Source organism: Engystomops pustulosus, chromosome 6, assembly GCF_040894005.1.
Source record: "Engystomops pustulosus chromosome 6, aEngPut4.maternal, whole genome shotgun sequence".
NCBI lineage: Eukaryota > Metazoa > Chordata > Amphibia > Anura > Leptodactylidae > Engystomops > Engystomops pustulosus.
The window spans coordinates 123,335,635-123,363,229 of NC_092416.1; the positions used below are offsets into that span (position 1 = coordinate 123,335,635).

Genomic DNA, 27,595 nt, shown 5'->3' on the forward strand with positions numbered 1-27,595 from the left:
TTTTGTTAAAACATTTTAGCATTTATTAAGTTCTACAAGTTTTCACATAGTCCAAATACAGCGATGGCCGTTGCATACATTAAACTATACTCTAGCCACTGAATTCCCAGAAAAAATGACGTTGTTGATGTCACAACATTGGGCCTACATTCTCTGTTTTCTCCTGAGAAGTGTAAAGGTAACACACAGCAGCTATGAGATACAGCATGCCTCATCCCTCTACTATCCTCATTCCGCTTTCTATATTTGCCTACACTATGTGCAGGGAATAGATGCGCATTACTCAGTTGTGGGAACCACGGTGTCACCTGTTGCCAAATACATAGTACAAAGGAGATGCTCAATACCATTTTATGTTGTTGGCATCAGATTTTAATAACACTGAGGTTTGGGGAACTCTACTTGCAAATAAGACGTGAGTGTTGGGGGAAAAAAGGCAAATGTGAGGACTTTCATATTGCCCAAAGGAACATCTCAACGCCAAAACAATGTCACTTCTCCAGTGTCTTTATGATCTGCAGTATAGTTCTGTGCAATGTGCTGCAGCTCTCTATAAATACAGAGCCTCCCTTCAATCCTCTTTGGTTCATCCAGCATACTGGTCCTGCTTTCCCATTTAGACTCATATTCATGGCACCTCTGGGTTAAAACAGGCAGAAACAGGACCCACCCCAAAGTCTATTTCTGTTCCTCGGACAATGACGTCACTTCTATGGTGGTATGCTCCTCTTCTCCGTCCCCAGACTCACAAGGCACAGCTACTATAGTGCTTCCAGCTGGTGCTATTTGAGCCAGATTTTGTATTGTTGCACCCAGGCCCTGCAGTGTCAGCAACTGGATTGGACTCACTACTTTAAGAACAGTGTTACTGTCTTGCATGGCGGCTGTACTCAGGACTGTGAGATTGGATGAGTCAGGGTGAATCTCCAGTGTATTAGGAAAATTGCTCCCAGAAGGGGTAAGTATAGTATAACCCCCCAAAACGGGGGATGACGGAGAGCTAGTCTGAGAGTTTGAGTTCTTGACAGTGGAGCTAGAGGAAGATGGGATGGAGCTGGAGAGTACTTTACTGAAGGGGAGACTGGTCAGCTGAGAGAGAGACATTCCTTGTGGCAAAGTGATCTGTGCTGGCTGAGAAGAGACCTGGGAGCTGATGGCAGCAGGACCGGACGTGGCTCTGGTTAATCGTGGTCGTTTGGTGGGCTGAGGCACACTGACTGGTGTTAGAGTCATCAAAACGTTGTTTAGGTGCTGAGATTTGTGTTTCAGTTCTTTAGCTCTTCGTCGATGTTCATCACATTGCTGCTCCAGTGCTGCAAAAGGAAAAAGTGCAACATCATTACAGCAAATAACTACACATAAATGTATACCCTAGTACTGTCCAATGCTTTCATTTCTAGATTACAATAATTATGGGATGCTGAACTTGGGCCGGCTTGTCCAAGGAAAGCCATGTTACACACAACCACCCCCCAGTCTGCTAAACTTGTAGGCCATACAGCGGAAAAAGAGAAATACCGTGGCAAATTGTGCCTTCCAGTAATGAAGTTACATCATAGTCATCCAACCACAAAGTGCCTTGAATGTCCATGAATCCAAGCAGATAAATAAAATCTATGTACATGAGCATGACAATAGCCCTTAAAAAGTGTGACATATATAAAAATCACTATGGTATCCTGAGTTCAGTACCTGCCAGATCCCTTGTGTATTGTTCTCTGGACCGGTCCATTTGGCTCTTGTGACCGGCTAACACCTTCTTAATGAGGTCCAACATCCCAAAATTTTGGACAATGTTGTTGAGCAACATGGCATCTGTAAGAAAGAGGAAATATGTGACTTCCCTACATGCAGTTCAAAGTTGTGTTCAACCCAAATGTAAGGACAATAGCCGTCCCGAAAGCTTGCTTGTACAATCTTATATTTCAGTTAGCCATTAAAATGTATCACAATCTCAAGAAGGTGACTTTATTTGACCAACCAAGAGCAACAGGAATCAGCCCAAATAGATGCCTACTATCCAGGCTGAACATCAGGCTACATATCCAAAGGGGGAAATTGTAGAATGTTTCCAAACTATGCAGCATACAGCATCTTTAACCCCTTAAGGACCCATGACGTAATAGCACATCAGGGGTCGGCTGCAGGTGAAGATCGACGCTCCCTGTGATGTCATCCGGGAGCGCCGATCAGTTGCCCTGACAACCTCGGGTCTTCCGAAGACCCGAGGCTGTCTCATTTTAACCTAATTATTACATTGTGCGATTCGCACATTGTAAAGAATGAGGAGTAAAATCCCAATATACTGCCATACTGTAGTATATGGAAGGATCAGACAACCTAGGGGTAAAGTACCCTTGGGTGTCTGAAAAATAGTAAAAAAGATATTAAAAAGACCTAAAAATTCAAAATCACCCCCTTTCCCTTCATAAATATAAATGAACAGTAAAAATACTAAACACATTATGTATCGCTGCGTCCGAAAAAGCCCAATCTATCAAACAATAATAATGTTTTTTCCACTGTGTTTAAACCCGTAATGGAAAATAGTTCCGAAGTCGAAAATGGCAATTATTTTACGATTTTGAAAAATATTTTAAAAATTCTATAAAAAGTGATCAGAAGGTTGTACCATCCTAAAATTAGAAGCATCGAAAATGGCATCAAAAGTCGCTAAAATTACACTACCCACAGCTCCGTACACCAAAAATTTTTGTACAGGAGGTTTCAATTTTTGTAAATGGATGAAAACATTATAAAAGCTATACAAATTTATCTCCGCGATCGCACGGATCTAAAGAGTAAAGTGGGCATGTAATTTGTGGCACACAGTGAAAGCCGTAAGAACCAATCCCACAAGAAAACGGTGCAAACGCGGTTTTTTTACCAATTTCACTGCATTTGAAATTTTTTTCACCACTTCCCAGTACAAGTCTTGGGACTATGAAGTGCAATTTGTTACTCAGAAATCAAGCTGTCACAGAGCTCTTTACATGTAAGAAAAAAAAGTGAGATTTTTGACGGTGAGGAGTGAAAAATGGAAATGAAAAAAAACAAAAAAAGGGCCAGGTCCTTAAGGGGTTAAACTTAAAGGGGTTGTCCACTTGAAGCAAATAACTGATATTGTTTAAGGAAAAGTTATCCAATTTGCCAATATGATTTCTGTATCAATTGCTCACAGTTTTCTAGAACTCTGCTTGCTGTCCTTCTATAGGAAGCTTTATGTTTACTCCAGTGAATAGAAATCTGTCCATGGTCATGTGATGGACACACAGGTGCACGAGCCATTATTATCAAAGAGAGTAATAGGAGTTGTGTGATAATAACGGCTTGTGCACCTGTGTGACATCACATGACCATGAACAGATTTCTATTCACTGGAGTAAACCTAGAAGCTTCCTATAGAAGTACAGCAAGCATAGATCTAGAAAACCACGATATTGGACATGATATTGGAAAATTGTATAAGTTTTGATTACACAAACAATATCAAATATTTACTGAAAGTGGACAACCCCTTTAACTATAATTGCATAAATGAATAGTGCAATAGTGAATAGTAAATTTTGTAATATACTTTATTAAAGTGTCCTTCTATCCCATTTTTTCCTGCTTTTAGCAGTTTTTGTAAATCATCTTTCTGTCCTGTACTCCACTGACATCCGATGAAGCTAACTGATAATGTTTCATCTGTGAAATATTCTCTAGGCAAGTTTTAATCATTAGCCCCCTGCCCCTAGCTGTCTGAGGTGTACCGACCTGAAAATGCTTTCAGAAACACTGCTCATGGCAGGAGGAAAAAAAAAAGGCAGAGAAAAGCCATTTTTCTTAATTATTCCAAGTCCTTCTACCCCAAACACATTACAAAGTTGCTAAATTTATGATAAAACATACATTCTGTAAGAGAAAATGGATACAAATGTAATTACCCTGTAATGCTTTAATGAGTATAATTTGAGTTTGTATTATTGTACAAAGTCAGAGCTTATTGTAAAGATATGTACGTACTCCCCTCCAAGTTGTACTTGTTGGGTGTGTTGTTTTTTTTATTTTAAAAAACGTTCAATAAAAATATCGGATTTAAAAAAAAAAAAAAAAAAACAAAGTTGCTAAATCCAGTGAAAAGAATGCTCTGAAATGTGGCCAAACTGTAAAAAATCCATACCTTTTTTTATTTTTCCATATACAGAGTTTTATAAGGGTTTATTTTCTGTGTAACCAATTGTACTTCCTAAAGATGGTATTTACTTTCCCATGCAATGTACTGGAAGTTGGAAAAAATCCAAATGCAGTTAACTTCACAAAAAACGCTTATGCATCATTCTTGTGGGTCCGGTTTATTGTGCGCTCTAAATGATACCTTCCCTTTATTCTTTGGGTCGGTGCGATTTAGTGCGATAGCTAATTTATATTAGGTTTTATTTAGTTTTAATAAAAATTGAATAAAATTTCTTTGTTTTGGCATATTCTGACGCTAATAACTTTTTTAAACTTTGGCATATGGAACTGTGTGGGCTGTAATTTTTTTGCGGGCTACAATTTTGGGAACTGTATGACCTTTTGATCACTTTTTATTACGTTTTTTATGTGTTGCAAAATGTCAAAACCCTGTTAGGCAATCAAAGCAACCGGCCAACGCCCACCAAGAACGTCAGTGGGGGCACCGGCCGGATTCAAGATGGTGGCACCATCACTTAGGCGCCACCATTGCATTTGACGGCGGCACTTAAGGGGTTTATGCAGATAATGGTATCCACAGTGATAGGTTTTACAAAACTGAACCAAATGAATCTGAAAAAAATAAAAGTTAGAATAAGAAATAAGTAATTTGTGATAAACACCTTGTAGCTGTATGGGTGGTGTCTGCAGTCGCTGCTTCAGTCCTTTCATGGTCTCCAACAGCTCTTGATGAAACTCTTGTATGACCTCCCCCAGTAGCCCTGCATCACGCAAACCTTGCCAAAACCCCAGGGTGTCATCTGTAGAAGAAAAAAAAAATTGTTAGGTCAATTATTGCCCCTCCAAATCCCTCCCTCATTATCTATTCAAAGTCAGATCTGGTTCTCTGGAACCTGGAAAAGCCATGATGGAACCCATCTAGATGTTTTTCAACCAAGTAATAAAATAACCACCTATAACCCCTTAAGGACGCAGCCGTTTTGTAGCTTAAAGGGGTATTCCCATCTGGGCATTTACATTCAATTAAATTCATTTGCCATATGTAAACATTTCTTCAATTGGATGTTATTAATAAAAGTGTTCCTGTGTGAAGATAATTTCTCATAAATGTAGCCATGTTGTCCCTTAGAAACCAGATGGCTTCCTCGGATACGACCACATCACACTCTGGCAGCGGTGGCCAGACATGCGCTATAAAGTCCTGCCTGACCACCTGGATTCAGCAATCATTACCACAGGGCGGCTGTGCGACATGTAGTAACTCCAGGACATTTCATATACAATAACCTTTTGTTTCTTTGTGCACTTAATCCATCAGAGGTGGTCGTATCCGAGGAAGCTATCTCGTTTCTAAGGGACAACATTTATGAGAAATTATCTTCACACAGGAACATTTTTTTAAATAATATCCAATTGAAGAAATGTTTATATATGGAAGATTAATGAAACTGAATGTGAGTGCCCAGATGAGAATACCCCTTTAAGGCTCAGCCCCATTTTTTGCATTCTGACTTGCGTCACTTTATATGGTTATAACTTTTGAACACTTTTACTTATCAAAGCGATTCTGAGATTGTTTTTTCCTCACATGTTGTACTTCATTTTAGTGGTAAATGTTGGCTGATAAGTTTTGCATTTATTTTCCAAAAAAAGAAAAAATGATGAATTTTTTGAAAAATTAAAATTTTTTGAAATTCGAAATCATTACATTTTCAGGCAGATAGATTTACCACCTAAATAAGTTGCTGAATAACATTTCCCATATGTCTACTTTACATTTTCATAATTTTTGAAATGTCTGGAAAATTTATTTTGATGTCGCGCGGCTTACTAATGGAATAGCAATTTTCCGTATTTTCAGAATTTACTCTTTTGCGGATAAATACTGTTTTTAATGAAATGTTACATATTTAGCATCAAAAAACCCCTATATAATAAACCCATTTTCGAATCTGCACCCCTCAAACTATCAGAAACAGCTTTTAGGAAGATTGTTAACCCCTTGAGATCTTCATAGTAATTGAATCAAAAAGGAGGTGAAATTTAGAATGGTCAATTTGTGTCGGTTATATGTTCATTTAGCCCTAAAATTTACACATTTCCAAAAGATAAAAAGAGAAAACCCACCATAAAATTTGTTCTATAATTTCTCCCGAGTACAGAGACCCCCCCAAATGTGGCCGTTACTTGTTTTATGGGGGCACAGTGAGCCACAGAAGGGGAGGAGCACCCTGCAGCTGCCAGGATTTTAGTTTTCTCGTTGCCTCCGTTTGTAAGCTATAAAATTTTTGCTTTTTCGTTATTGGGGCCATGTGACGGCATTTTTTTTGCGGGATGAGATGCTTTTTCCAATGTTGCCATTTTGGGGTTGGTCTCCCCTATTGTTGAAAATTTAGGAACTCGTTTTTGAGGGCAGGAGTAGAAAAGCATCAATTCTGGATTTTTGACTTTTTTTTTTCGTGTTCACCGTTTAGCTTAATAATCATGTCATCTTTATTCTATTGGTTGATACGATTACACGGATCCAAGACTTAAATATATGTTCTTACATTTTACTAAATTTGTCAAATAAAACCATAATGTGGGGAAAAAAATCTATCATATTTGACAAAATTCATTTCCCAAGTGGCATAACTGTGGCAGGACATGTTGTACTTTACACCAGTATCATTCTGGAGGACATGTTTTTTTTATCACTTTTTATTGCATTTTTTGTAAGATTGAATAGGTAACAATGATAATTTTTGGTGGGTTTTCAATAGTTTTTTTTAACGGGGTTCATCGTACGGGTTCAATAATGATTTACTTTTATTGTACGGGCTGTTATGGACGTGATGATACTATATATGTGGGGGTTTTGTTATGATTTAGACTTTTTTTTGGGTTGTATGGCTCTTTATATGTTATGGGTCTTATGGACATTATGGATTTCTTACTTTATTTTTTATTGAATAACCTTTTTTTTTTTACTTTTTCCACCATGGGACATGAACAAGCAATCATCTGATTGCTTGTTCATAATAATACTCTGCAATACTGATGTATTGCAGAGTATTAGCAGTGTCAGCCTATGCACATGCATAGGCTGGCACTGTGCCAGCAAGATGACGTCACAGACGCCATCTTACTAGCAGTTCTTGTAGGCATCTCTGGGGTCCCGATCGTGGGGGAAAGACCCCCCCAGAGGCATATTAGATACCATGGTCCCGCTGACCGCAGCAATTAACGGGTTACACACCCGAGATCGGAGCCCACTCCAGTGCCGGCTAATAGTTACAGCCGATATATCCGCCACGGAGAACTAGGGGGTTAACAACAACTTGATGCATCCTTTAATAGGCACTGTTTCGCTATACAGGCAGTCTCCGGGTTACATACGAGATAGGTTCCGTTTGTTCTTAAATTTGTATACAAGTCGGAATTGTATATTTTCTAATTGTAACCCCAGCCAAAACTTTTTTGGTCTCTTTGACAATTGGATTTTAAAAATGTTAGATTGTCATAAGAACCAGGATTAACAATTAAGCTTCATTGCAGACACCTTTAATACCTGTTATAGCAGTTTATTGTATCCTAGGGTTAAAGTAGAGTAAATTACCAATATCCAGAGGTCCGTTTGTAACTAGGGGTCGTCTGTAAGTAGGGTGTTCTTGTATTTGAAATATATATTTCTCTAGTACTAACCGTTACTGAGCCATCAATGTCAGATGGGTCAGATGGGTGGAGAAAGTCTGTCTGCTTCAACTCAGTAACACTTGCCTGACACTATAAAGTATAATAGCAAAAGTTCAGGGCAGTTTCATTACCTATATGTCTATTAGGGTCTCTACTGTCAGAAATGTGGTCGCTTCTGAAGTACATAGCATGACTCTACCCATCTGTGAAAAACATGGTTTGACAGTCTGTTTGAACGTCTCTCTTAGGCCTAGTTCTTTGCTTGCACTTACCAGCAATCGTGGTGCCCCATTCTCCTGAATTTTCACATGTTTCAATAGTGATTGTAGTTGGGTTCCCATTCACTGTAAAATCTAAAGAGACAAAATATGTCTGTAAATTACACAAATGTGTATGAGATTACTTCAGCTATAACTATGGGTGTATAACCACATAAAGAGTAAAAAGCCCACAGAGAGAATTTCCTTCTTTATCCTGATAAAACACACAAAAGCATATCAATATCCTGCTCATTAGATGCAAGTCCTTTGTGCCTCATCAGGCTCACATCTAGGCATGTATAAATTATACATACAAAGTATAAATGTTTGTTTTTTTAATTGAGGCTATGGACAGCTGCCAAACTGGTCGATTTGCGACCATAAACCACAAGTGCATATAGATCTGTAGTTGCTTTAAGGTCCCAAATGATCTTACAGGTTCTCTTTAAGCCTTTTATTGTCAAAGATGTATCTCATACGCTCTCACAGGGTGGTACCTCTATGGCCGAAGACATATAAGATACGTCCTGGATTCTAGGAACCATAACTTTGGATGCCAAACATTTATAAACTACTCTGAAGTAGATTTTTCATCTCCTCTTTCATATGCACATACATTTGTGTTTCTAGGTTCCAGGAATTCGGAGATATTTACATCTATAGTGACAATTTTTATATATAAATCACTCTTGAAGGTCATAACAGTTAATTCGGCACATTTACTAAGGGCTTTGCGCCAGTTTTCTGACAGACTTTGCACGTTTAGGGGACAAACTGCTTGCACAGGTATCTAAGATGTATCTGCACCACAAATGGGTTGCACACAACCGTTTGGTGGCGCATTTGAACTATGCACCATGCAACACAAATTAGGGGGCTCAGTCGGACCTTGCGCCAGATTTAACATGCAAAGTCTGTCCCACGCCCTATGATAAAGGTGCACCACAAAAAGTTGGTGAACTCTGTCGGGCCAGTGAAGTGAAGCGCCAGATTCATGATTTCTGGGGCACGTTCTTAATGAATCTGTTGCACCAAGCATTAGACACAGGCAGAACCCTTTAGTGCAGATTCCTACATTTTTAGTAAATATGACCCACTATCTCCAGTTTCCTCGCACCTAGATAGATTCATATAAAAGAGGAGATTCTCCTGTTTCAGAGAAAGCTTGAGACTTGAGACATTTTAGGGACCTGGGATTTAAAGATATAGCTCTCTGAAGCTACAGCTTCTTAGCAGCAGGCCGATGGAAGGTGGAAAGGGTTGTACAGCTAACAGATAAAGTAAATATTGACTTTATCCGTAGTAAAATTTTAGAAAGGAATGACATGAGCGAATGTGCTTTCCCTTTCCTACCAAAACATGTTCAAAAAGTTGCAGCTCACATAAAAAAACACACATTTTTTTGCATAAAGGTGGTTGTTTTTTTTGTACTATGATGGATGCTCCTGTATATGTTCATGTAGAGATGAACCTTTTATTTGCAGCAGACTGTGCATACATAACATACAGCTATGCACTGCACTTTGTATATTTCTCTTTTCAGGGGTCCGACATGATCGCCATTTCTATGCCGTGTTAATTGGATCTCCAAAGCAACTTTAAATAAAGTCTATTGCTGATTTTTTTTTTTTTTTTAGTTATTTTTGTATACATGGTCAGCGGGGCAAAAATTATTTTGACAGGATAGGAGTTTCTACTTTATGCGCTATATACAGTATTTTTAGGCAGATTTGTGGATTATAACCAAATATTGCAGGGCTTTTGTTTAAGCATTTTTGGGAGTGTAAATTCTTGTATATTTTGAGTATTTAAATCTGATTCCTTTGACACATCCCTGATCCCTATTTTTACACATTGTGACCAGGTGCCATAGACCATAAATTGTGCGGTCAGATCATGGCCCCCATTGTGGTCCTGTGAATAAGCCCTTAGTAAAAAGATGAATCATATAGTAAAGTAGGGAAGGTAGGTAATGGTAAACTAGCACTTCATTTTGTTGCGAATGAAAATATATTGTTGAAAGTAAAAACAAACGGGAAGCCAAAGCTGTGCAAGTTTTGGTGTGACCGGTTCCTCTAGATTTGTTGGCACAGAAATACTTCAGTATGCTCCTTGGCAAATAAGCTTGAGGCAAGTAACTTGGCAAGTCTATTTACACATAACAGAGCACTTAAAATGTGCGGGGCACAAGGCAAGTAAGTCGTTAGCTGCCACATCAAGACAAGCAAACTTATTCTGCTGATACAGCCACAAATGCGCCCATACACTCAGGTACATGGTATCCACTCTAATACATTGTCACAACTCTTACAGCCAAGATCAGAAGAACCTCTGCCATCTCAACCCCATGAATACCATAATAAGCGCTCATTGCACCATTGGACCTCACTGTTTGTGTCCCCTGTAGTCTGTTGCCCCACTGACCACCCCCAGGGCAATCTGGTTGGGAGAAGAGGCGATGGTTAGGAAGTACTCAATACAGAGCTTACAGCACATTCAAAGAAGCCTGTGGGCTATCAAAATGTCAGGAAATAAAACTTGTATTCTCCATCAGCCGCATGGTGCCGTTTGTAGCCTGACCCTTCAAGAATCCTTTTTTAACCCCATAGCGCAATAAGATTTAACCTTATGTCTTATTGCGCATTGGGGAGTATGAAGAGGTCTCACGGGCTGAGCCCTCTTCATACTCGCCGGGCATTTGCTTCACAATGAAGCAAATGCCCGTCGCTAACAACATCGATCGGTGCTAGCATCGATCGCGGGTGTTTACCCCTTGAGGAGGTTTACTCCCATTAAGGTGCCAGTGGCGCTTGGGCCGCCATCTTGGCTCCAATCGTTGCTCCCCGTGACGTCATCAGGGAGCGGACATCTGTTGTCATGACAGCCTCGGGTCACACAAAGACCCGAGGCTATCATGTTTTAGGCTATCTATTACAATGTGCGATTTTCCCATTGTAATAGATGGTGTGAAAAATCCCCATATACTGCCATACTGTAGCATGGCAGTTTATGGTAGGATCAATCAGACAACCTAGGGTTAAAGATAGAAAAAAAAAAAAAAAAAAAAAAAAAATAATATATATATATATATATATATATATATATATATTATATATATATATAAAAAAAAACATAAAAATTAAAAATCACCCCCCTTTCCCTAGAACTGATATAAATATAAATAAACAGTAAAAATCTTAAACACATTATGTATCACCGCGTCCGAAAATGCCTGACCTATCGAAATATAATAATGTTTTTTCACTGCGTTTAACACCATAACGGAAATAACGCCCGAAGTCGCAAATGGCATTCTTTTTGCCATTTTGAAAAATAGAAAAAATTCTATAAAAAGTGATCAAAAGGTCGTACAGTCCAAAAAATAGAAGCACTGAAAACGTAATCAAATGTCGCAAAAAATGACACCACACACAACTCCACACCACCCAATTTTTTTTTGTACAGGAGGTTTTAATTTTTGTAAATGTATTAAAACATTATAAAACCTATACAACTTTGGTATCCCCGTGATCGTATTGACCCAATGAATGAAGTAGACATGTCATTTGGGCCGCACAGTGAAAGCTGTAATAACCAAGCCCACAAGAAATGGCGCAAATGTGTTTTTTCATCATTTTCACTGCTTCCCAGTACACGGCATAGAATATTGAATACTACCACTACGAAGTGCAATTTGTTACGCAGAAAATAAGCCCATACACAGGTCTTTACATGGAAAAATAAAAAAGATATAGATTTTTGAAGGTGGGGAGTGAAAAATAAAGACGCAAAAACGAAAAAGGGCCTGGTCCCTAAGGGGTTAATAAAACAATATGCACGTATTTCACTAGCATTCTGCAGACTCCTGACAAGTCACAGTGCTGTACATGGCGTAGAACCTGTGCTGGGTATTGCATCTCCACTATATTTGCTGTAAACAGGCCAGATGAAAAATGGACTCGATGTCTATGAGGTGGATGCTGCACCCATTGGTGTACCATGGCCACTTCAAATAGGCAATCAGTAGGAGGGCGGGATGTCAGGCCCTTCCAATCTGATATTGATCACCTATCCTAAGGTGACTAGTAAGAAAAACTTAATCCAAATTCGATTATTCTCCCCCATATTTCAAGGTTTCCTCTTAACTACGTCCCCCAACTTCTCTCCATGTCTTTCTGTTTCCCCCTGTTATTTTTATCTCTCTATGCGCCCCTTAAGGCGCACCCGCTTAGGTATGACCCCCACCCCCACCCATCTATGTCGAACCCTCTTATTTATGATGTCCTTCCTTCCCCCTTATCTTCCTATGTCCCTAACTTGGCCAGAGCTAACATCAAACTGATGTCACTGGTGGATATCATGAGCTGATGGCTCCAGCAGCTAGGAGCTGCAACTATCAACTTATTGCTCTGATGCAATTAAATTAATTTCTCAGTCCTATCTCTTTTGTACCCAAAAAAAATACAGTACAACTCATGTGTATGGCCAACACATTACAAATATTTGATAGATGTGAGATTGACAGTTGGGATCCCCAACCCGAGACCCTGATGGCAACTTTATTAATCAGTGGTCACATATGTGGGCGGCTTCCTTTATAAGTTTAGTCTAATCTATTGAAGTTACAGAGACAGCTAAGCAAACTGTAACTCCCACAGACATGATTAGAGAACCTATATACATTACCCCTTTGGGTGCAGCTAATTGGAGGGGTCAGGAAGTCTTCAGATTGTACCTCACCTGTTAGACACTGTTGACATATCATATGGATTAAGCATAAACTACTAAGTTCATCAATACAAATGTTTTCCTTTACAAGACTTTCTGCCAGCTAGCGCCCCTTTAAATTAAGCATTTGCTATTGCTGCACGAACGTATATTACTAAAATTGTTCAGTGAAAAATGCAAGATTATTTTTTTCTTCAATGAAGCAACACATTTTTAGGAGCATGTTACTTACTATCACTAGAGGCAGTTGTAATTGGAATATACTCTGTAGACACTTGACTGCAGAGTGACACCCGGCTTCCTGTCACATCAATCTTGGTGCTTCGGCAGGTATTTGAGCAGACCTTTGAGTGTTGATAAAAATCCAGCTCTCCAGAGTCCATTATCTTTCTGGTATAGAAAGAAGAATGAACATTAATTCACAATATATATCCAGATAGAATTCCAATGTTGAATAATTGAAATGAACTTTGGCAGAGAAAATCCCTGGGACTTTTTCTTTAGTTTTGATTTCATTGCGACCTGCACATAATTATTAATAACATGGGTTTCTGTATCTCACCGGAGGTATATCTCTTACTTCCCAATGGGATAGTACTACACACTGGGAAATGGGAAATCCATTCATTTCAACAGAATATTGATTATGGTTTTTTTTTACGAGAGGCCATGAAAAATCTCTGCATTGACTCCCAAAATATTTTTACCCATCAAATTTGAATGAAAATAGTCAATAAAAGAGCTTTATGAATTCTAAAGTGCTATGTCCTGTTCTGTCTGCATTCACGCCTAATAGGAAACTTCTCAGTGGTAGAATAGAACTACATTCTACCCCCAAGGAAGTCGCCTTTTAGCAGGCAGGGTACCACAACACCAACTGCACTGGGTTACTGGAGCGGCTTCTCTTTATTTTTTGTTACCATTTTATCCTTCTTGTACCCCCTGTAGTATGTTACCATGATGCAAATGATGCAAATTGTTACCCAGAGCACTCTTACACTTAGGTGTTATGGGAGCCAGTTGTTTGGGCCACCTTACCACTACCAACAATTGTTTATTTGTGTATAATCTTTTTGTGTTTTTATCATCGGTTTGGGTTATTTATGATTTTTTTTTTTTTGATAATTACTAAAGATAAGTTGTTTACATATATCTGGCTTTTCACACATATTTCTCTCTCTTTGTATGCCAATATATTTCACGTGTGTTGGCTTTGGATATGTGAATTTATACCCTATATTAGCATTGCCCGCCCTTTGTGTGTTTTAGAGTGCGACGGTGGTCATATCCAAGGACAGCCATCTTGTTTTCAAGGGATAACATGGCTAAATTTATGGGAAACAATCTTCACACAGTTACACTTTTTAAATAATATCCAATTGAAGAAATATACATATATAGCAGATTAATTAAATTACATGTGAATGCCCAGATGAGAATACCCATTTAAGCCTAGTGGGCAATGTAAGTTTTGTAAATATTGTTGCCTCTAGGTGACATAATGCTTGGTCTCTATGTACAAACATATACATATATACACACACACATATATATATATATATATATATATATATATATATATATATATATATATATATATACACACACAAAGAAGTAAAAAAAAAAAAAAGAAAATCAATGTAAGTTTCTCTATGGCTTTTCAGGTTTCCCCTCCATGCTCCATACAGACCTGAGCATAACACCATTCATACGAATTGCCCTCTTCCAGTCCTTCAGTGTGGATTTTCCAGCCAAGTGGACAAACTCCTTTGGACTTATTAAGTGGTCATCATACTGAAAAATAGATAATACAGCAGTGTAATAAATGGGATTGTTTGGGCAAGAGCTTATACAAATGGCTGTATGCTGTCTATTTTTGTCCAATAGGCTACATATTATGCAATACCTAAAGGGGTTTTCCCACAAAAAAGTTAGGCCCCATTGCCCTATCCACATGATAGAGCCTAACTTGCTGATCGGTGGGGGTCTCAGTGATGGCGAGAACCGAGGACCCCTCGTTACTCCCCAAGATGAGTAGAGCAGACGGCCTCACGTAGAGATGAATGGAGCAGAACGGACATGCACGTCTTCTCCGCTCATCTCGAGAATCCACGCGGGGTCTGGCGAAGGTACCTCGGACCCCCCATTCTGATGATCTGAGGGGGTCTCATCACTGATTTTGGAAAAACCCCTTTAATGTATTCAACCACAGAATTGTAAGTGTAAAGAAGTGTAAATTTATAGCCTTGTACAAATGAATGCCTAGTGCAGAGTACAACAGAATAATAAACACCATTAAAGGATATCTACCATCAAAATCCATCATGATAAACTAGGGACACTTACTCATAGATCCAGGCAACAGGATTCATTAGCATAATTTTAAACGTTTGTTTTAGACGGAAGGAGGCCATGGATAACAAATATAAGAAGATTACCACAGTCATGGTGCCTAGATCTATGAGTAAATGTCCCCGATTTATCATGATAGATTTTAATGATGTATTTCCTAGTTTCACACAGCATGCTGGTCAGTATCTTACATTAATATTTGTAAACTAAAAACGGGATTAGAGACCAACTGCCACTTTTCCCCTGTCCTGGAGAAGCACTGGAGATGCAATTCTCCTCAAGGCATCATAATACGTACCTGCGGGGCTGTCCTTCCTTTACACCCTGCTGCTCTTCAGTTGCATTCACCATTAAAGAGAACCTGCTACCAGGGACCTCATTTTCACTAAAGACAGGTTGCAGAAGCCCATTACAGCTGCAGTATAAATATGCCTTTCTGCTTTCTCTAAGCATTTGCATTACAATACAATTGTGTGTTATAACTTACCCTGCACCCTGACAAAATCCTCTGTGTAGTCCTAGGGGTTGGGCTTTAATGAGGGGCCAAGAGCAGAGCAGTCTGCAGCACAGACAAGTCACATGTTGTTTTTTGAAATGCATCCAAACCCTAGCCCAACCCCTGGGACTAAACATAGGATTCTGTCAGGGTGCAAGGTAAGATAAAACACACAATTATATTGTATGCAAATGCACAGAAAAGGCAGAAAGACATATTTGCAATCCAGCTGTAATGGACTTTAGTACCCTGTCGTTAGTAAAAATGAGGTCCCTGATGACAGGTTCCCTTTAAGACTATCAAAGGTGTAGCTATCGAAAACGACCCTAAAACTTTACTTATGTCTATGATCCCCGGCTCTATTCAGAGTCTTTCTTGAAAACATATTAGCTTTTTTGCTTGTCACTTCTAGGACTGTCGTTCCACAACTTCCCCTTCTATCTTGAAATGGTTCCAGGAGTTGATGAACCTGCAGCGAATGGACAAACTAATGTTGAAGATTGTGGATCCTTGGATGCATAATGTAAGATCTGGGCCCCCTGGATCACCCTCCTTCCATCGTGACTTACAGATAGGCCAGCTAATCTGTTGTGCTTGTAGGGTACTGTTGGCTTCACCTCCCCCATTCCTTATTCTTTTGCACGTAATGCAATTTCATAATGGACTATTCTACATTGGTCTTTTCAGGGAAGTCCATGTAGAGTTCCCAACCTCAGGAGAAGAGTTATTAACTTTTTTATTTACTTGTCTATGATACATTCCCGCTGTGTTGGGTCTATATCTTACTCAAATCCATGTTTACTCCTGCTTTTTCCATATAACCATTTTCTAATATGTATCACATAATTGTTATGTTTTACACTTGTTGTTTGCTGTGTCTTAACATTCTTTCTTTGAGTGGATATTTAAAACTAGGATTACAATCTACAGAAAAAAGTATAATGGGAAGATTTGTAAGTTACTGGTATCTTTGTTTAAAGGGGTTTTCACACAAACTGAAGTTAGACCCTATTCACTTGCTGCAGCACTGAGACCCCCCCCCCCACCCCCCAAGATCAGCAAGTTAGTTCCCATCTCGTGGATAGGGCCTAACTTCAGTTCATGGGAAAACCACTTTAAGATTCATTTCTGATTTTGGCTTCAAAATTCTGATGCAAAATAATGACCAGTGTACTGCTGTGTGAAACTAAACTAAAGAAGGAAACCCTGTCTTATGTGCCTCCTAACGTTCCGATGACATCTTTGAACGCTTGCTTATTTGCAGATGAAGTGACCAAAAATAGTAGATCTATATTTTCTTTTGTTTGTTGGAGTACTTTGTAGGATCAACAATGATTAATAAATGTTAGCATTAGATGTTACATTTATTAAGGAACACCTGTCATGGTAAACTGCCCCCCTTTGTATATGGGAAGTGCATGTATAAGAAGGTGGCCTACTGTTATATGTATGGACAGGCTTTCTAACAGGACTGGCCTCCTCACCTGTACACATTTGACGTTAATCCCTGGACATACAAACTTTCTCCACAGGAGATTGGCCTTGCTCTCCCCACATGTAATTGGATAAGCAATTTCTGCCTCCAGAGCCTCCTCTTCCTCATCGCCCATCTTCACTTCTCATCAAAAAGGATGAAAAATAAAAACATTTCCCTATAAACATCTGAACATAACCATGAGAGAAAAAGAACGAGAGAGAAAGAAAGAGGAAAAAAGAAAGAAAAAGAAAGCGAGAGAAAAAGAAATAATATCTACATGCATACACACTCAGTGAATTAATACCATTTCTATCACAGCACTTACAATACAATACAATACAATACAATACAATACAATGCATACAAATGTTTTTGATTTTGGAGGGGACATTGATAAGACTCTCCACAAACCTAATACTGCCTCTTTCAGTTCTGTAGATGTACTATATGCGGCTGCAGCTGCTATGTTCTCGGAATCGAGGGCTTCTTCTGACAGTGTCCTGCACATAGATAAAAGGTGATTAATTATGATAAACATATCTAAAGGCCCCCACTGTGTACTGTACATCATGTTTTGATAACAGTTACACACAAGATCGTGGACCCAAATTGTTTGGACACAAATATAGGGAGTCTGCAGGATGCGGACACTGTTGTACAAGTGGGTCAATAAAGTGACCATCACACAGCAGTGCCCTAGGGCCTGTCTGGTGAGGGGGTTCTTAGAGCCTCTTATGCCACAAGTGGGCCAGGTGGTAGATCCCTACCTGAAGACTCCAGGCGCAGAGGCATCACTACTGCCAACCCAGGGCAGCCTCAGCTCCTGCCCATTCCAGATTGGACTGTAATATTAACACATATGAATTATTGTGCTGTTAAAAGTAATATCAAAGCAGAAATTTCATTTTGCAAAACAGATTGGTGTTTCTTACACTGGTTTTCTGGACTTGTTTAAGGGCTCATTCAGACGGCCAGGTACTCGCCAAGACCGGATCTCCGGAGGGCACAGGCAGAAGAGCGGCTCGGTGACTCTCTGGTGAGACAGCGTGTGCTTACCACACAGTCACCGGGATACACAGGGGCTGTTTGAATGTACCCTTAGAGTGGCACGGGGGCTGTAAAAACAAGAAAGTTTTCCTGTTTTTACAGCCCCCTATGTCACCATTGAAAACATATTAAAGCCCAGACAACATTGCCAGAAGTCAGTGAAAAGAATATGTGGTTTTCGATCACCTGACCGCTTCTATGCTAAATAACATGTAAAACAGAATAAAATGATTTGAGTTGAAGGACATTTGTGACATTCTTTGTGTTTTAGTGCATTCCATTCAAAGCAACCAGTGTACCCTTATCATGCCATATACATCACATTACAAAAGTATTGCTTCAAACCCTGACCTAACACTCTAATAAAAAGATTTTTTTTTTCAATATAATTTCAGTTTTTTGGTGTACCTTTAAATTGTCTCTATAACCTAATAGAATGAGTGATCTGCTGGCAGCCCCCAGCTGGAAGTATTTGAAGATGTTCCCATGAGTTCATCACAGAAGCAGGTTCCGCTTGTTTCCATGACAAAAATGGGGGAAGGCCGATGGGCGGCACCAGTTACTGCCTCATCTGTTTCTCTCCATGAAGAGATGGCAGTTCAGGACAACATCAAACTACATTGATCATGACATACAGACACGAATGAACACAATTTTATTACCTCTTATAAATTTTATGCATTTTTGTCTAGAAAAGACAAATATGTGTCTTACTTTGTTAGTGAAATATGCATTATCAAATTTTACCTGGCTCCCTGCCACCACCCGCTGTGAAATCCGGGGGGCTGCGCATTTCAAATTCTAACGTCCGCCTGCTCGTTTGCATTGCGTCCGCTCTACATGATGCAATCAAACCCCCTCCCACATCCTGAGCCTTGTATTGACGACATGGGCAGTAAGCAGTGATGACACATTTGATAAAAACACCATTGTTATCTACTGTATAGTGTCTATAGGAACCTGTCACCAGTGAAAAATACACCTCTGGTGACCTGTTCCCTTTAAGTGTGACTATAGGTTCATACATTAGACTTGCCAGAAATATTTTGTGCATGGATTAGCATTTGTTTCAAGAACACAAGGCATAAAAACAGAGTACTGGAACCATAGAAAGAAGAAAAACAGAGGGCTAGAAGGTATATGCAAATGATAAATGCCCCCAGTGAATGAGGACTTTGATCAGAATTACATGTAAGCTTTCCCTTTTGTTATAGGTTGTGAGTCAATGGGGTAGATGTATTAATGTGTTGGTCTTTAGACCAGTGCTGGTGTCTGATGCTGGATGATTAACCTGGTGCGGTGTAAAACTGGGGAGTTGTCCTCCTCTTAGTTGATCTCATTTGCAGCATCACAATATTGAATTTTCTGGCGCGCAGGCTATTTTATGTTGGGTCACGCCCCCTTTAACTGAAGATGCACCTCAGAGTTGGAAAACAGCCTAAAATGGTCTGAAACCTTCAATAAAGTTGTGCAGGGCATTTCAGGTGCAAATTACTCCAGTTTTCTAGCATAGACAGATTAATACATCTGCTCCAATGTCCTTAGGTAAAAAATGTAAGTCAGAACTGTATATTTTATCATCCCAGCCAGAACTTTTTTTGGTCTCTGTGACAATTGGATTTTAAAAATGTTGGGTTGTCATTGGGTTGTGATAACTGTTACAGTTGTTTACTGTAGCCTAGGACTAAAGTAGAGAAAATTAACAATTACCAGAGGTCCGTTTGTAACTAGGGGTCCTATGTAAATCAAGTGTTCTTAAGTAGGGGACCGCCTGTACTTACATCAGGTGCTCTCTCTGCTTCCTGTGTAGCGGCACGAGCAGAGACAGATCCATGCACTCTGTCTGGGCACAGTCTAATAATGTCATCAGTGAGTACATGGGCAATACGTGTCTACCATAGCTGCTACACAGGAAGCAAAGAGAGAAGAGGAGCTGCGGAGAGAACCGGAGGTAAGTATTGAGTTTATTTTTTTATTATATAAGTGAGGGGAGGATGTGGCCAATGCATTTCCCACCCTAGGCTTATACTCGAGTCAATACATTTTCCCATTTTTTGTGGTAAAATAAGGTGCCTTGGCTTATGTTTGGGGTGCTGGAGTATACCAGGAACATTAAAAGGAAAAAGCTTCTTGGTGCCTCTTTTTGCGCTTACTCCTGCAGGAAGCAGTGTTATCCGAAAGCCTTCAGAGAGATACAGAGGCTAATAGTGAACCCTTTCCATACCTAAAAAAAATTATCTCAAAGATTCAGCTCTGTAAGAAGATTAAACTATCCATGGACTGTCTCGAACTCTCTCTAGCCTCTCTTCTAGCCTATTATGTTATCTCTGTGTGTGTATTTATTATTTATTTTTATGAAATGACTAACTTTTAGAGGTGTATATTCCTAAAAAGCAGTTGCACCCCTCCCTAATTGCACAATTTTCCAAGATGTAAAATCTGGTAACTTTATTTATTTTTCTTTTCACCACAGATGTTCTTGAACATTAACAAATTACTGTAAAAGACACCATTTTAGCCATTACAGAATTTAGAATCCTACCTATTGGTAGTAACAAGAACAGCTTTCACCTCTTCCATACCATTCCCATCCATAATGTGATCAGGTGTGGTTACCACCACCACTTCTTCCACGTGCACGCTCACATCTGGGGTCGCCATGTCCGAAAGACCCTCAAGGAGCTGAAAGACAAATAACCAAACAATCAAAATACAGAACTTACTGCCCACACTGTCCCAAACCTTAAAATGTCACTATGGTTTCTGCAGTTGTCGGTCACATAACATAAGGTTAGTCCAAGGATTAGAGCCTACACACACAGTATATTATGAGGTATTACCTGCGATAATGTATATCCAGAAGACTAGGACTACATACTGAAAGCGGCCTTGCTCTTCAGGGATAGAGGGAGTAGGCTTTGAATGGGTTGAATGAACCAAATGTTCTTATGTATGTAACCTTATTTGTACAAATAGGAGTTGGTCACGAATGAGACAGCACAAAATATTCCTAAATTCAGGATAATTAGAGGAGTAAATGAATGAATTGCACATATTAGTAACTGGACATCAATCTGCTTAGCTCCCTCTGCTCTAAAACATGCTGCACCCAGTTGGGCAGGAGGCAGCGGAAGCTTCATTTGGCTGTAGTAGTGGCCATTACAGTCATAGGAGCAGAAATGCAAAAGTCTTAACTGAATTTTTTTGCTTCTGTGACAGTAGAGAAAGTGGCAGCTGCGGTCATGTGGCCAGACATTGTAGCTTAGGAACCAGAGCAAGGGAACTACATTTTATTTATCTCACCCTCCCCCTACTACACCCCACTTTAAATACAAAACCCCTTTACACAATATAGAGGTTGGTAGTGCTTAATAGAATTCCCACAGAAATTAAGGTTTATATAAATGTCAAATCACTTAAAATTAAATCTACCATCAAAATTAAGCATGATAAACCAGGCCGGCAATGGGCACGGTATGGAGCAGTACCATTCCGTACCCTGGCAAAGATAGGACATATTCTATCTTTTCCCGTATTACAGCGCTCACCACCTCCTCCTCCTCTCCTGTGTGCTGATGTGTGCCCGCAGTACTACGGTACGGCAGGCACACGTTCGTCTGAATGAAGCCGAATGCCCCTTACACACTAGAGTGTGTGATTTACTCAACTCGCATCACACTCGCAGCCTATGCTGACTGAGACCGAAACCGAACTGAAATTATTCTAGTAAAAGTAATTGTAACACATTGACTGGAAGTTTATCTCGGACATGAAATGCTTCACATCCCTTATGTACCTTGGGAAAGTTTCCTCTCTGCACCGTTTAGTCTACATTCACACTGCCGTAAGGGGGCCTGCTATGCTGTCCCAGATCAAGGCGTTGTACCACAATGATAGGGCCCAGATCAGGGTCAACGGTTTATTATATGATTTTTTCCCTGCTTGGAACGGAATTTGGCATGGCTGCCCGTCTCCACTGTTGTATATCTTGGTCAAGGAATCGCTGTTCAATGTAATCAGAGCTATCAGTGAAATTACTGGGATAGACGTTGGAAGTTCTCTACATAAGATGTCAGTCTTCGCAGACGACTGCAATGATCAGCTGTAAGGAGTCTGTAATGAAACTTTATTGATAATCCTTGGTCCAATTACAGCAAAAATTTTGAAACTCCAATTGTCACTGGGACAAAAAAAAAAAATTGTCTAGAACTTCAATTATAAAATATACAGTTTCGACTTACATACAAATTCAACTTAAGAACAAACCGCCGGTCCCTATCTTGTACGTAACCTGGGGACTGTCTGTACTCGGTAGTCTCGAAACTCTGAGCTTTGTGAACTGTTCAATGTGAATCTTCCAGAGTGGGTGGTAGCCTCACGGTCGAGTTCCATGCCATTCAAATGGTGTCGGGAGGTGATGAAGTACTTTGGAGTTTTTATGCCTTCCGACCCTTTTGAGGCATTTACTCTTAACTATACTCCGCTGCTGAGCTCAGTGGAAAAGGATACGGCGGGGTGGGCCAAGCTGCTTCTATCATGGATGGGTAGGATGAACGCCTTGAAAATGGACATTCTCCCTAAAATTTTGTATGTGTTTCTAACATTTCCGTGGGTGGTTCCCAGCTCCTTGCTGGGTAAGCTACGTTCCCTGGCCATGAGGTTTGTCTGGGGGACATCAAGACCGCAGCCATCTTTCTCTATCCTTTCTAGGCCCAAGTCCGAGGAGGGTATGGGTCTTCCAGATCTTGCCCTAAACCATTCTTCCACGGAGCTTTCTTGGGTCTCAACTATGGGATCGGTATAGTTGGCTTCCTGTCGTCCTGGTCCACTTTCGTCTCCGTATAATCTAGACTTCCGAACCAATAGTTTTTGCATAGAAACTTGCTACTTTTGAAGAGTGATGTGTCACATCTGTTACTGCCGTGCACTTAATTTCAGTTGACTACGTGTTGCTGCTAGGGAAATATCACAGGAAGTACAAAACTAGATTTCAGGAAGCTTGGGAAAGAGTGCCAGTAGGCATTTTTATAATATCCATTAAATCAATGTATGCATCTTAATGTGCTATTGTACGTATACCCAATGTTACCACTTGTTTCAATAAAGCCATCATTGAACTCAAAAGTATGGATGTAGCTGATCTGTGTATGCTGTGCCTTTGTGCGACCAACAGGGATATTTTAATTGGTGTAAAATATATTTTTTCCTTTTTTGGAAGTCTAAATCTGGGGTACATCTTATAGTAAGAAGCGTCTTATAGTCAGAAAAATACAGTATTATCATTTTGATTCAATATCTTGTATATAGCCGTGGGGTGGTGTGACTCTTATGGACAGGAATTTCCTTTTAGATAATTTATGCAATACACCAGTAACAAATTATGTTGTACAAATATGGGTCCATATACTATCTATGTATGTTTTTAATAAGATTTAATAAAATGAAAGATTTTTATGTCAATTTTGGCTACTTTATGTCTTTTAATATCGTGTACCGTATATATTGGAGTATAAAGTTGAGTTTTTCAGCACAAAAAAATGTGCTGAAAAATCGAAACTTGGCTTATACGCGAGTGAAAAAACAATTATAGTAACAGTACGTTCTGGAGTAGCTACAGATTCTCCAGTCTAAGAACTAAAACCCACAAGCGAGTCTGACGCAACTCATTCGCATTGAGTGCTTGCCTGAACGTCCGGCCCGAAAGCTCAGAGACCGGAAATGACACGCCGAGTTCAGTTCCAGTCTCTAAGTGTTCGGCTTTTCCAGGAAGCACATTAACGCAAGTTAGGCCGGTTTCACATTATTCCGCAATCACGGACGTGACGAATGCCATGGGGCCTGAACTCTGTGCGTATTTCTCTGATATGTAGAAAAGACGACTGTTGGCTCTCTGGAAACGTCTTTGATATGACTGTAGTTTGAAACTCCACCTGTGATCATATATTGAATGGATCGGAAAAGCACTGTTTCCTCAATATGTATCGCAGGTGGAGGTTTTGGATTGCACAATGCAATCTTCACGCAGACGCCATGTGTGAACACGCCCAAAGAGAGGACTAATGCAAATGCATGTCAGCACAGTATATAATGGAATATAAACCAGTAATATAACTTTGCAATTAGTCATGGTATGATTTTCTCATGTTTTACCCGATTATGGCAATTCTAACATTTTTCTAGCATATTTTCTAGTGTCACCTATTGCAATGTAAAAAATATCTAGGAGAGGACCTAAATTTTATGGAATTACCAAATAAATAAAAAGATGTACCAATTTCTTGAGGGTTTTATTTTTACGTCTTTTACTTCGGTCCAAATTACACATCCCCTTTATTCTTTGAGGAAGTACCATCACAAAGATACCAAATTTATATAGTTTGCATGATTGGTGGGGAACTCCCTATCTTGTGCAATTCCTGGAGGAAAGGGTAATGAGAAAGGCCAGCGATTTGAGTCTGTTGGTGTGCCTACACTGTATACGCACTGCCTGTAGTGATTGGGGTCAGTAAACCTCACTTCAGGGCACCCAATATGCCATTTTGATTGCGTTTTTCTACCCCAGAAATTCAGGAATACAGCAACAGACAGGTGTAAGGTAACAAGTTTCTGGATAAACCCCTGATGCTTGACAGCATCCTGGTGGTTTAGGAGCTATTCCCTTCAGGATGAGTTCACACGTGACATTTTTATTGTGTTTACAAACGCAATACAAATGCCCTGGGGCAGGCTTAGGGTGATGCCACCTGTGCCGTTTTTGGTTTGCTCTAAAGCAAGCGTTTTCAGTCATCCATTTTTGACTGTTTACCATGCGTTTGGCTGCCAACACTAGTTTTCAGCTCAATGACCAGACTCGAATATTCAAATCTGACATGTCTCACGATAATTGGCTATAACTTCGGAACACTTTAACATATCCAGGTGATTTTGAGAATGTTTTCTCGTGACACATTGTACTTCATGTACAAATTTAAGTTTTGCGTTTCATTCTGAAAAAAGTCAAAATTTGGCAAAAGTTTGTAAAAATTCTTCATTTTCCAAGTTTGAAATGTTCTGCTTTCCAGACAGGAAGTAAAACTACCCAAAAAGCTGGATAATTAACATTTACGGAATGTCTTCTTTATGTTGACATATTTTATGCGTCCTGTCATTTTTCTAGGATGTTAAGAGGTTCAGAACTTTAAGTGTGATTTTTCTCATTTTCATCTCACATTTTGAGGGACAACTCAGCTTTCAAGTGACTTTGAGAGGCCTAAATAATAGTAAAACCCCATAAATTACCCCACTATAAAAGGTTCACCCCCAACGTATGTAAAACAACTTCTATTGAGTCTATTAACCCTTTAAGTGTTTCACATGGGTTAAACAATATGGACCTGCGATTTAGAAACTTTTGAATTTTTTTGGAAACTACATTAATTTAGGCCAAAACTGTTAGTTTCAGAATCAATTAAATGATGAAATGCTCTGCAACGCTTGATGCCCAATTCCTCCCGAGTGTACTGATACTCCATATGTGGTGGTAAACTGCTGTATGGGCGCACAGCCCAGAATAGGATGAAAGCAGCGCTATTCACAGCAGATTTGTATTGTCACATTGTACAAGCTATAAATTTTTTTTTGTTGATGTGAACATATGTGGTACGGGATGAGATACAATGTATAGATAATTCATTTTGGGGGGTCTTAAGCTTATTCATGAGATTTTATTAACTATTTCAAGGGGGACACAAACAAAATCATCAATTTTTATTTTGGATTTAGCATTTTTGATGAAAGATTGTATATAAGCTTTTCATTTTTTTACGTCGTTCACCGAGCAGGTTCAATATTGATTTAGATTTATTGTACAGATTAATACGGACGCGGTGATACCAAATATGTACATTTTTTTTGTGTCTTATAAACTTTATTTGCATTATATGTGTAAGAACGGAGATTATGGGACTTTTATTTTATTTAATCTTTTTTTTTTACATTTTCCATCCTTTGGCTTGAACAAGCTTGTTCAATCCTTTACACTGCGATACACATGCTCAGTTACTTACACCGGGTTCTGCCAGGAAGGCAGAACCCAGCGAGAAGAGGAGCCGGGAGCCTCGCTTACACGCCGCAATTATGCTTAACCGCGGTGTGTAAGGGGTTAAACACACGGGATCAGAGGTTTTCCCGATCCCGGGTGTTAGTGCCAGGTCTGGGCTGTGATATCTTCTTCTGACGCGCCACCTTAGAAAGGTCATTAAGGGGTTAAGATAAACGGACTGAAAATGCGTGCTTAAAACGGTCCAAAAATGGGACGTGTGGCATCACGTGGCGTTTATTTTAAACAGTCCATTAAAAAACACATGTGTTTTTTGAAAATGCATCCGTTTTTGACCAGTTTTCATTAAGATAATTGGTAAAACCTGTCAAAACCAGCTGCGGTTTCAAAAAAATGCATGCAACTGCATATACATTTCTATCAAAATGCATGCAATCTGTAACCAGCACCCAGTGACTTGCATTTAAAATAAGGGTTACTGATCACATGCGTTTCAATGGAAATACCAGACAGTCACTTGCATTGTGTTTATAAATGCAATACAAGCTGAATGTCTGAATGCAGCCTCCAGATATATAGTTGTGGGTATTGTGATGCATTGGTGCACTTCAGATTTTATTACTTGCACAAGTTAAGGAGTTTATTTTTTTTTGTAGTTATGCAATTAAAAAAGTGCAATTTGGTGCAGATTTTGCAATCAAAAAGCAGACATACAGATTATCTGCAAAAATTAAAAAATTGGCCGCACTTGAGTCTGACCTGCATGAAGACACCTACTGGTGATGTGTGGGGTGATGCATGGAAGCACAGGCTGGAGACGGATTAGATTATCTTCTAGATAAATAGTGCGTCCGTGGGAGAAGCACAAGTCTCAGCAGCCAACAATGAGCCGCCCATTGCATGCAGCAGTCTGTGCGCCCCATGTACAGGGCGTGGAGCACGGGGTACACCGCCCCATCTCCCCGCAACATTTCCACACTACAGTTACATCCATGACACCGGCCCCCACTCCCCGGACTGCTGTGCGGAAGCTGACGCTTATAACGCGGCCTCGTACGCAGCCTCCTCCTCCCCCCGGCGCCGCCGTGAGCACGGCCCGCCGTCACGTCCTGACGCTCCGCAGGGACCCGGTGCGTGAAGAGGGGGAGGGGTGAAGACTCCCCATGTCGTGGGCGGCTCTCACCTGCTCTCCGAAGCTCCAGCTCCTCGGTGCCGCCAGTTGCCCCGGGGTTTCCGCCGGTTATTGGGCGGTTTCGGGGACGCGGGCGGGGGTGAAGTGAGAAGGCCGCGCTCGTTCACGTCTCCGGGGAGAAAAGGAGGGGGCTATGCGCGCTCATGTGACA

General features: G+C 39.9%; 1 protein-coding gene across 2 annotated transcripts; it reads right to left on the reverse strand.

Moving 5' to 3' along the window:
* Positions 1 to 27,595, reverse strand: GMEB2 (glucocorticoid modulatory element binding protein 2). Of its 2 annotated transcripts, XM_072110837.1 has the most exons (11): positions 27,436 to 27,595; positions 20,757 to 20,896; positions 17,935 to 18,009; positions 17,579 to 17,667; positions 17,175 to 17,305; positions 14,533 to 14,636; positions 13,075 to 13,232; positions 8,127 to 8,207; positions 4,842 to 4,979; positions 1,693 to 1,815; positions 2 to 1,313 (listed from the first exon to the last, which is right to left on the reverse strand). In XM_072110837.1, exons 2-11 carry the CDS (start codon positions 20,873 to 20,875, stop codon positions 679 to 681), a joined length of 1,653 nt encoding a protein of 550 aa, XP_071966938.1. In that variant the 5' UTR covers positions 20,876 to 20,896; positions 27,436 to 27,595; the 3' UTR covers positions 2 to 678. The 2 variants fall into 2 exon arrangements, with proteins under 2 accessions (XP_071966939.1, XP_071966938.1); XM_072110838.1 differs by lacking the exon at positions 17,935 to 18,009 and having other exon boundaries at positions 1 to 1,313.

Excerpts from the sequence above, each read along its gene's own strand:
- GMEB2 (XM_072110837.1), bottom strand. The coding sequence starts at position 20,875 with ATGGCGACCCCAGATGTGAGCGTGCACGTGGAAGAAGTGGTGGTGGTA. Across the intron at positions 18,010-20,756 it reads GTTCTTGTTACTACCAATAG|TCCAATCTGGAATGGGCAGG; the intron begins GTAGGATTCTAA and ends TTAATATTACAG. Across the intron at positions 1,816-4,841 it reads ACCACCCATACAGCTACAAG|ATGCCATGTTGCTCAACAAC; the intron begins GTGTTTATCACA and ends TCTTTCTTACAG.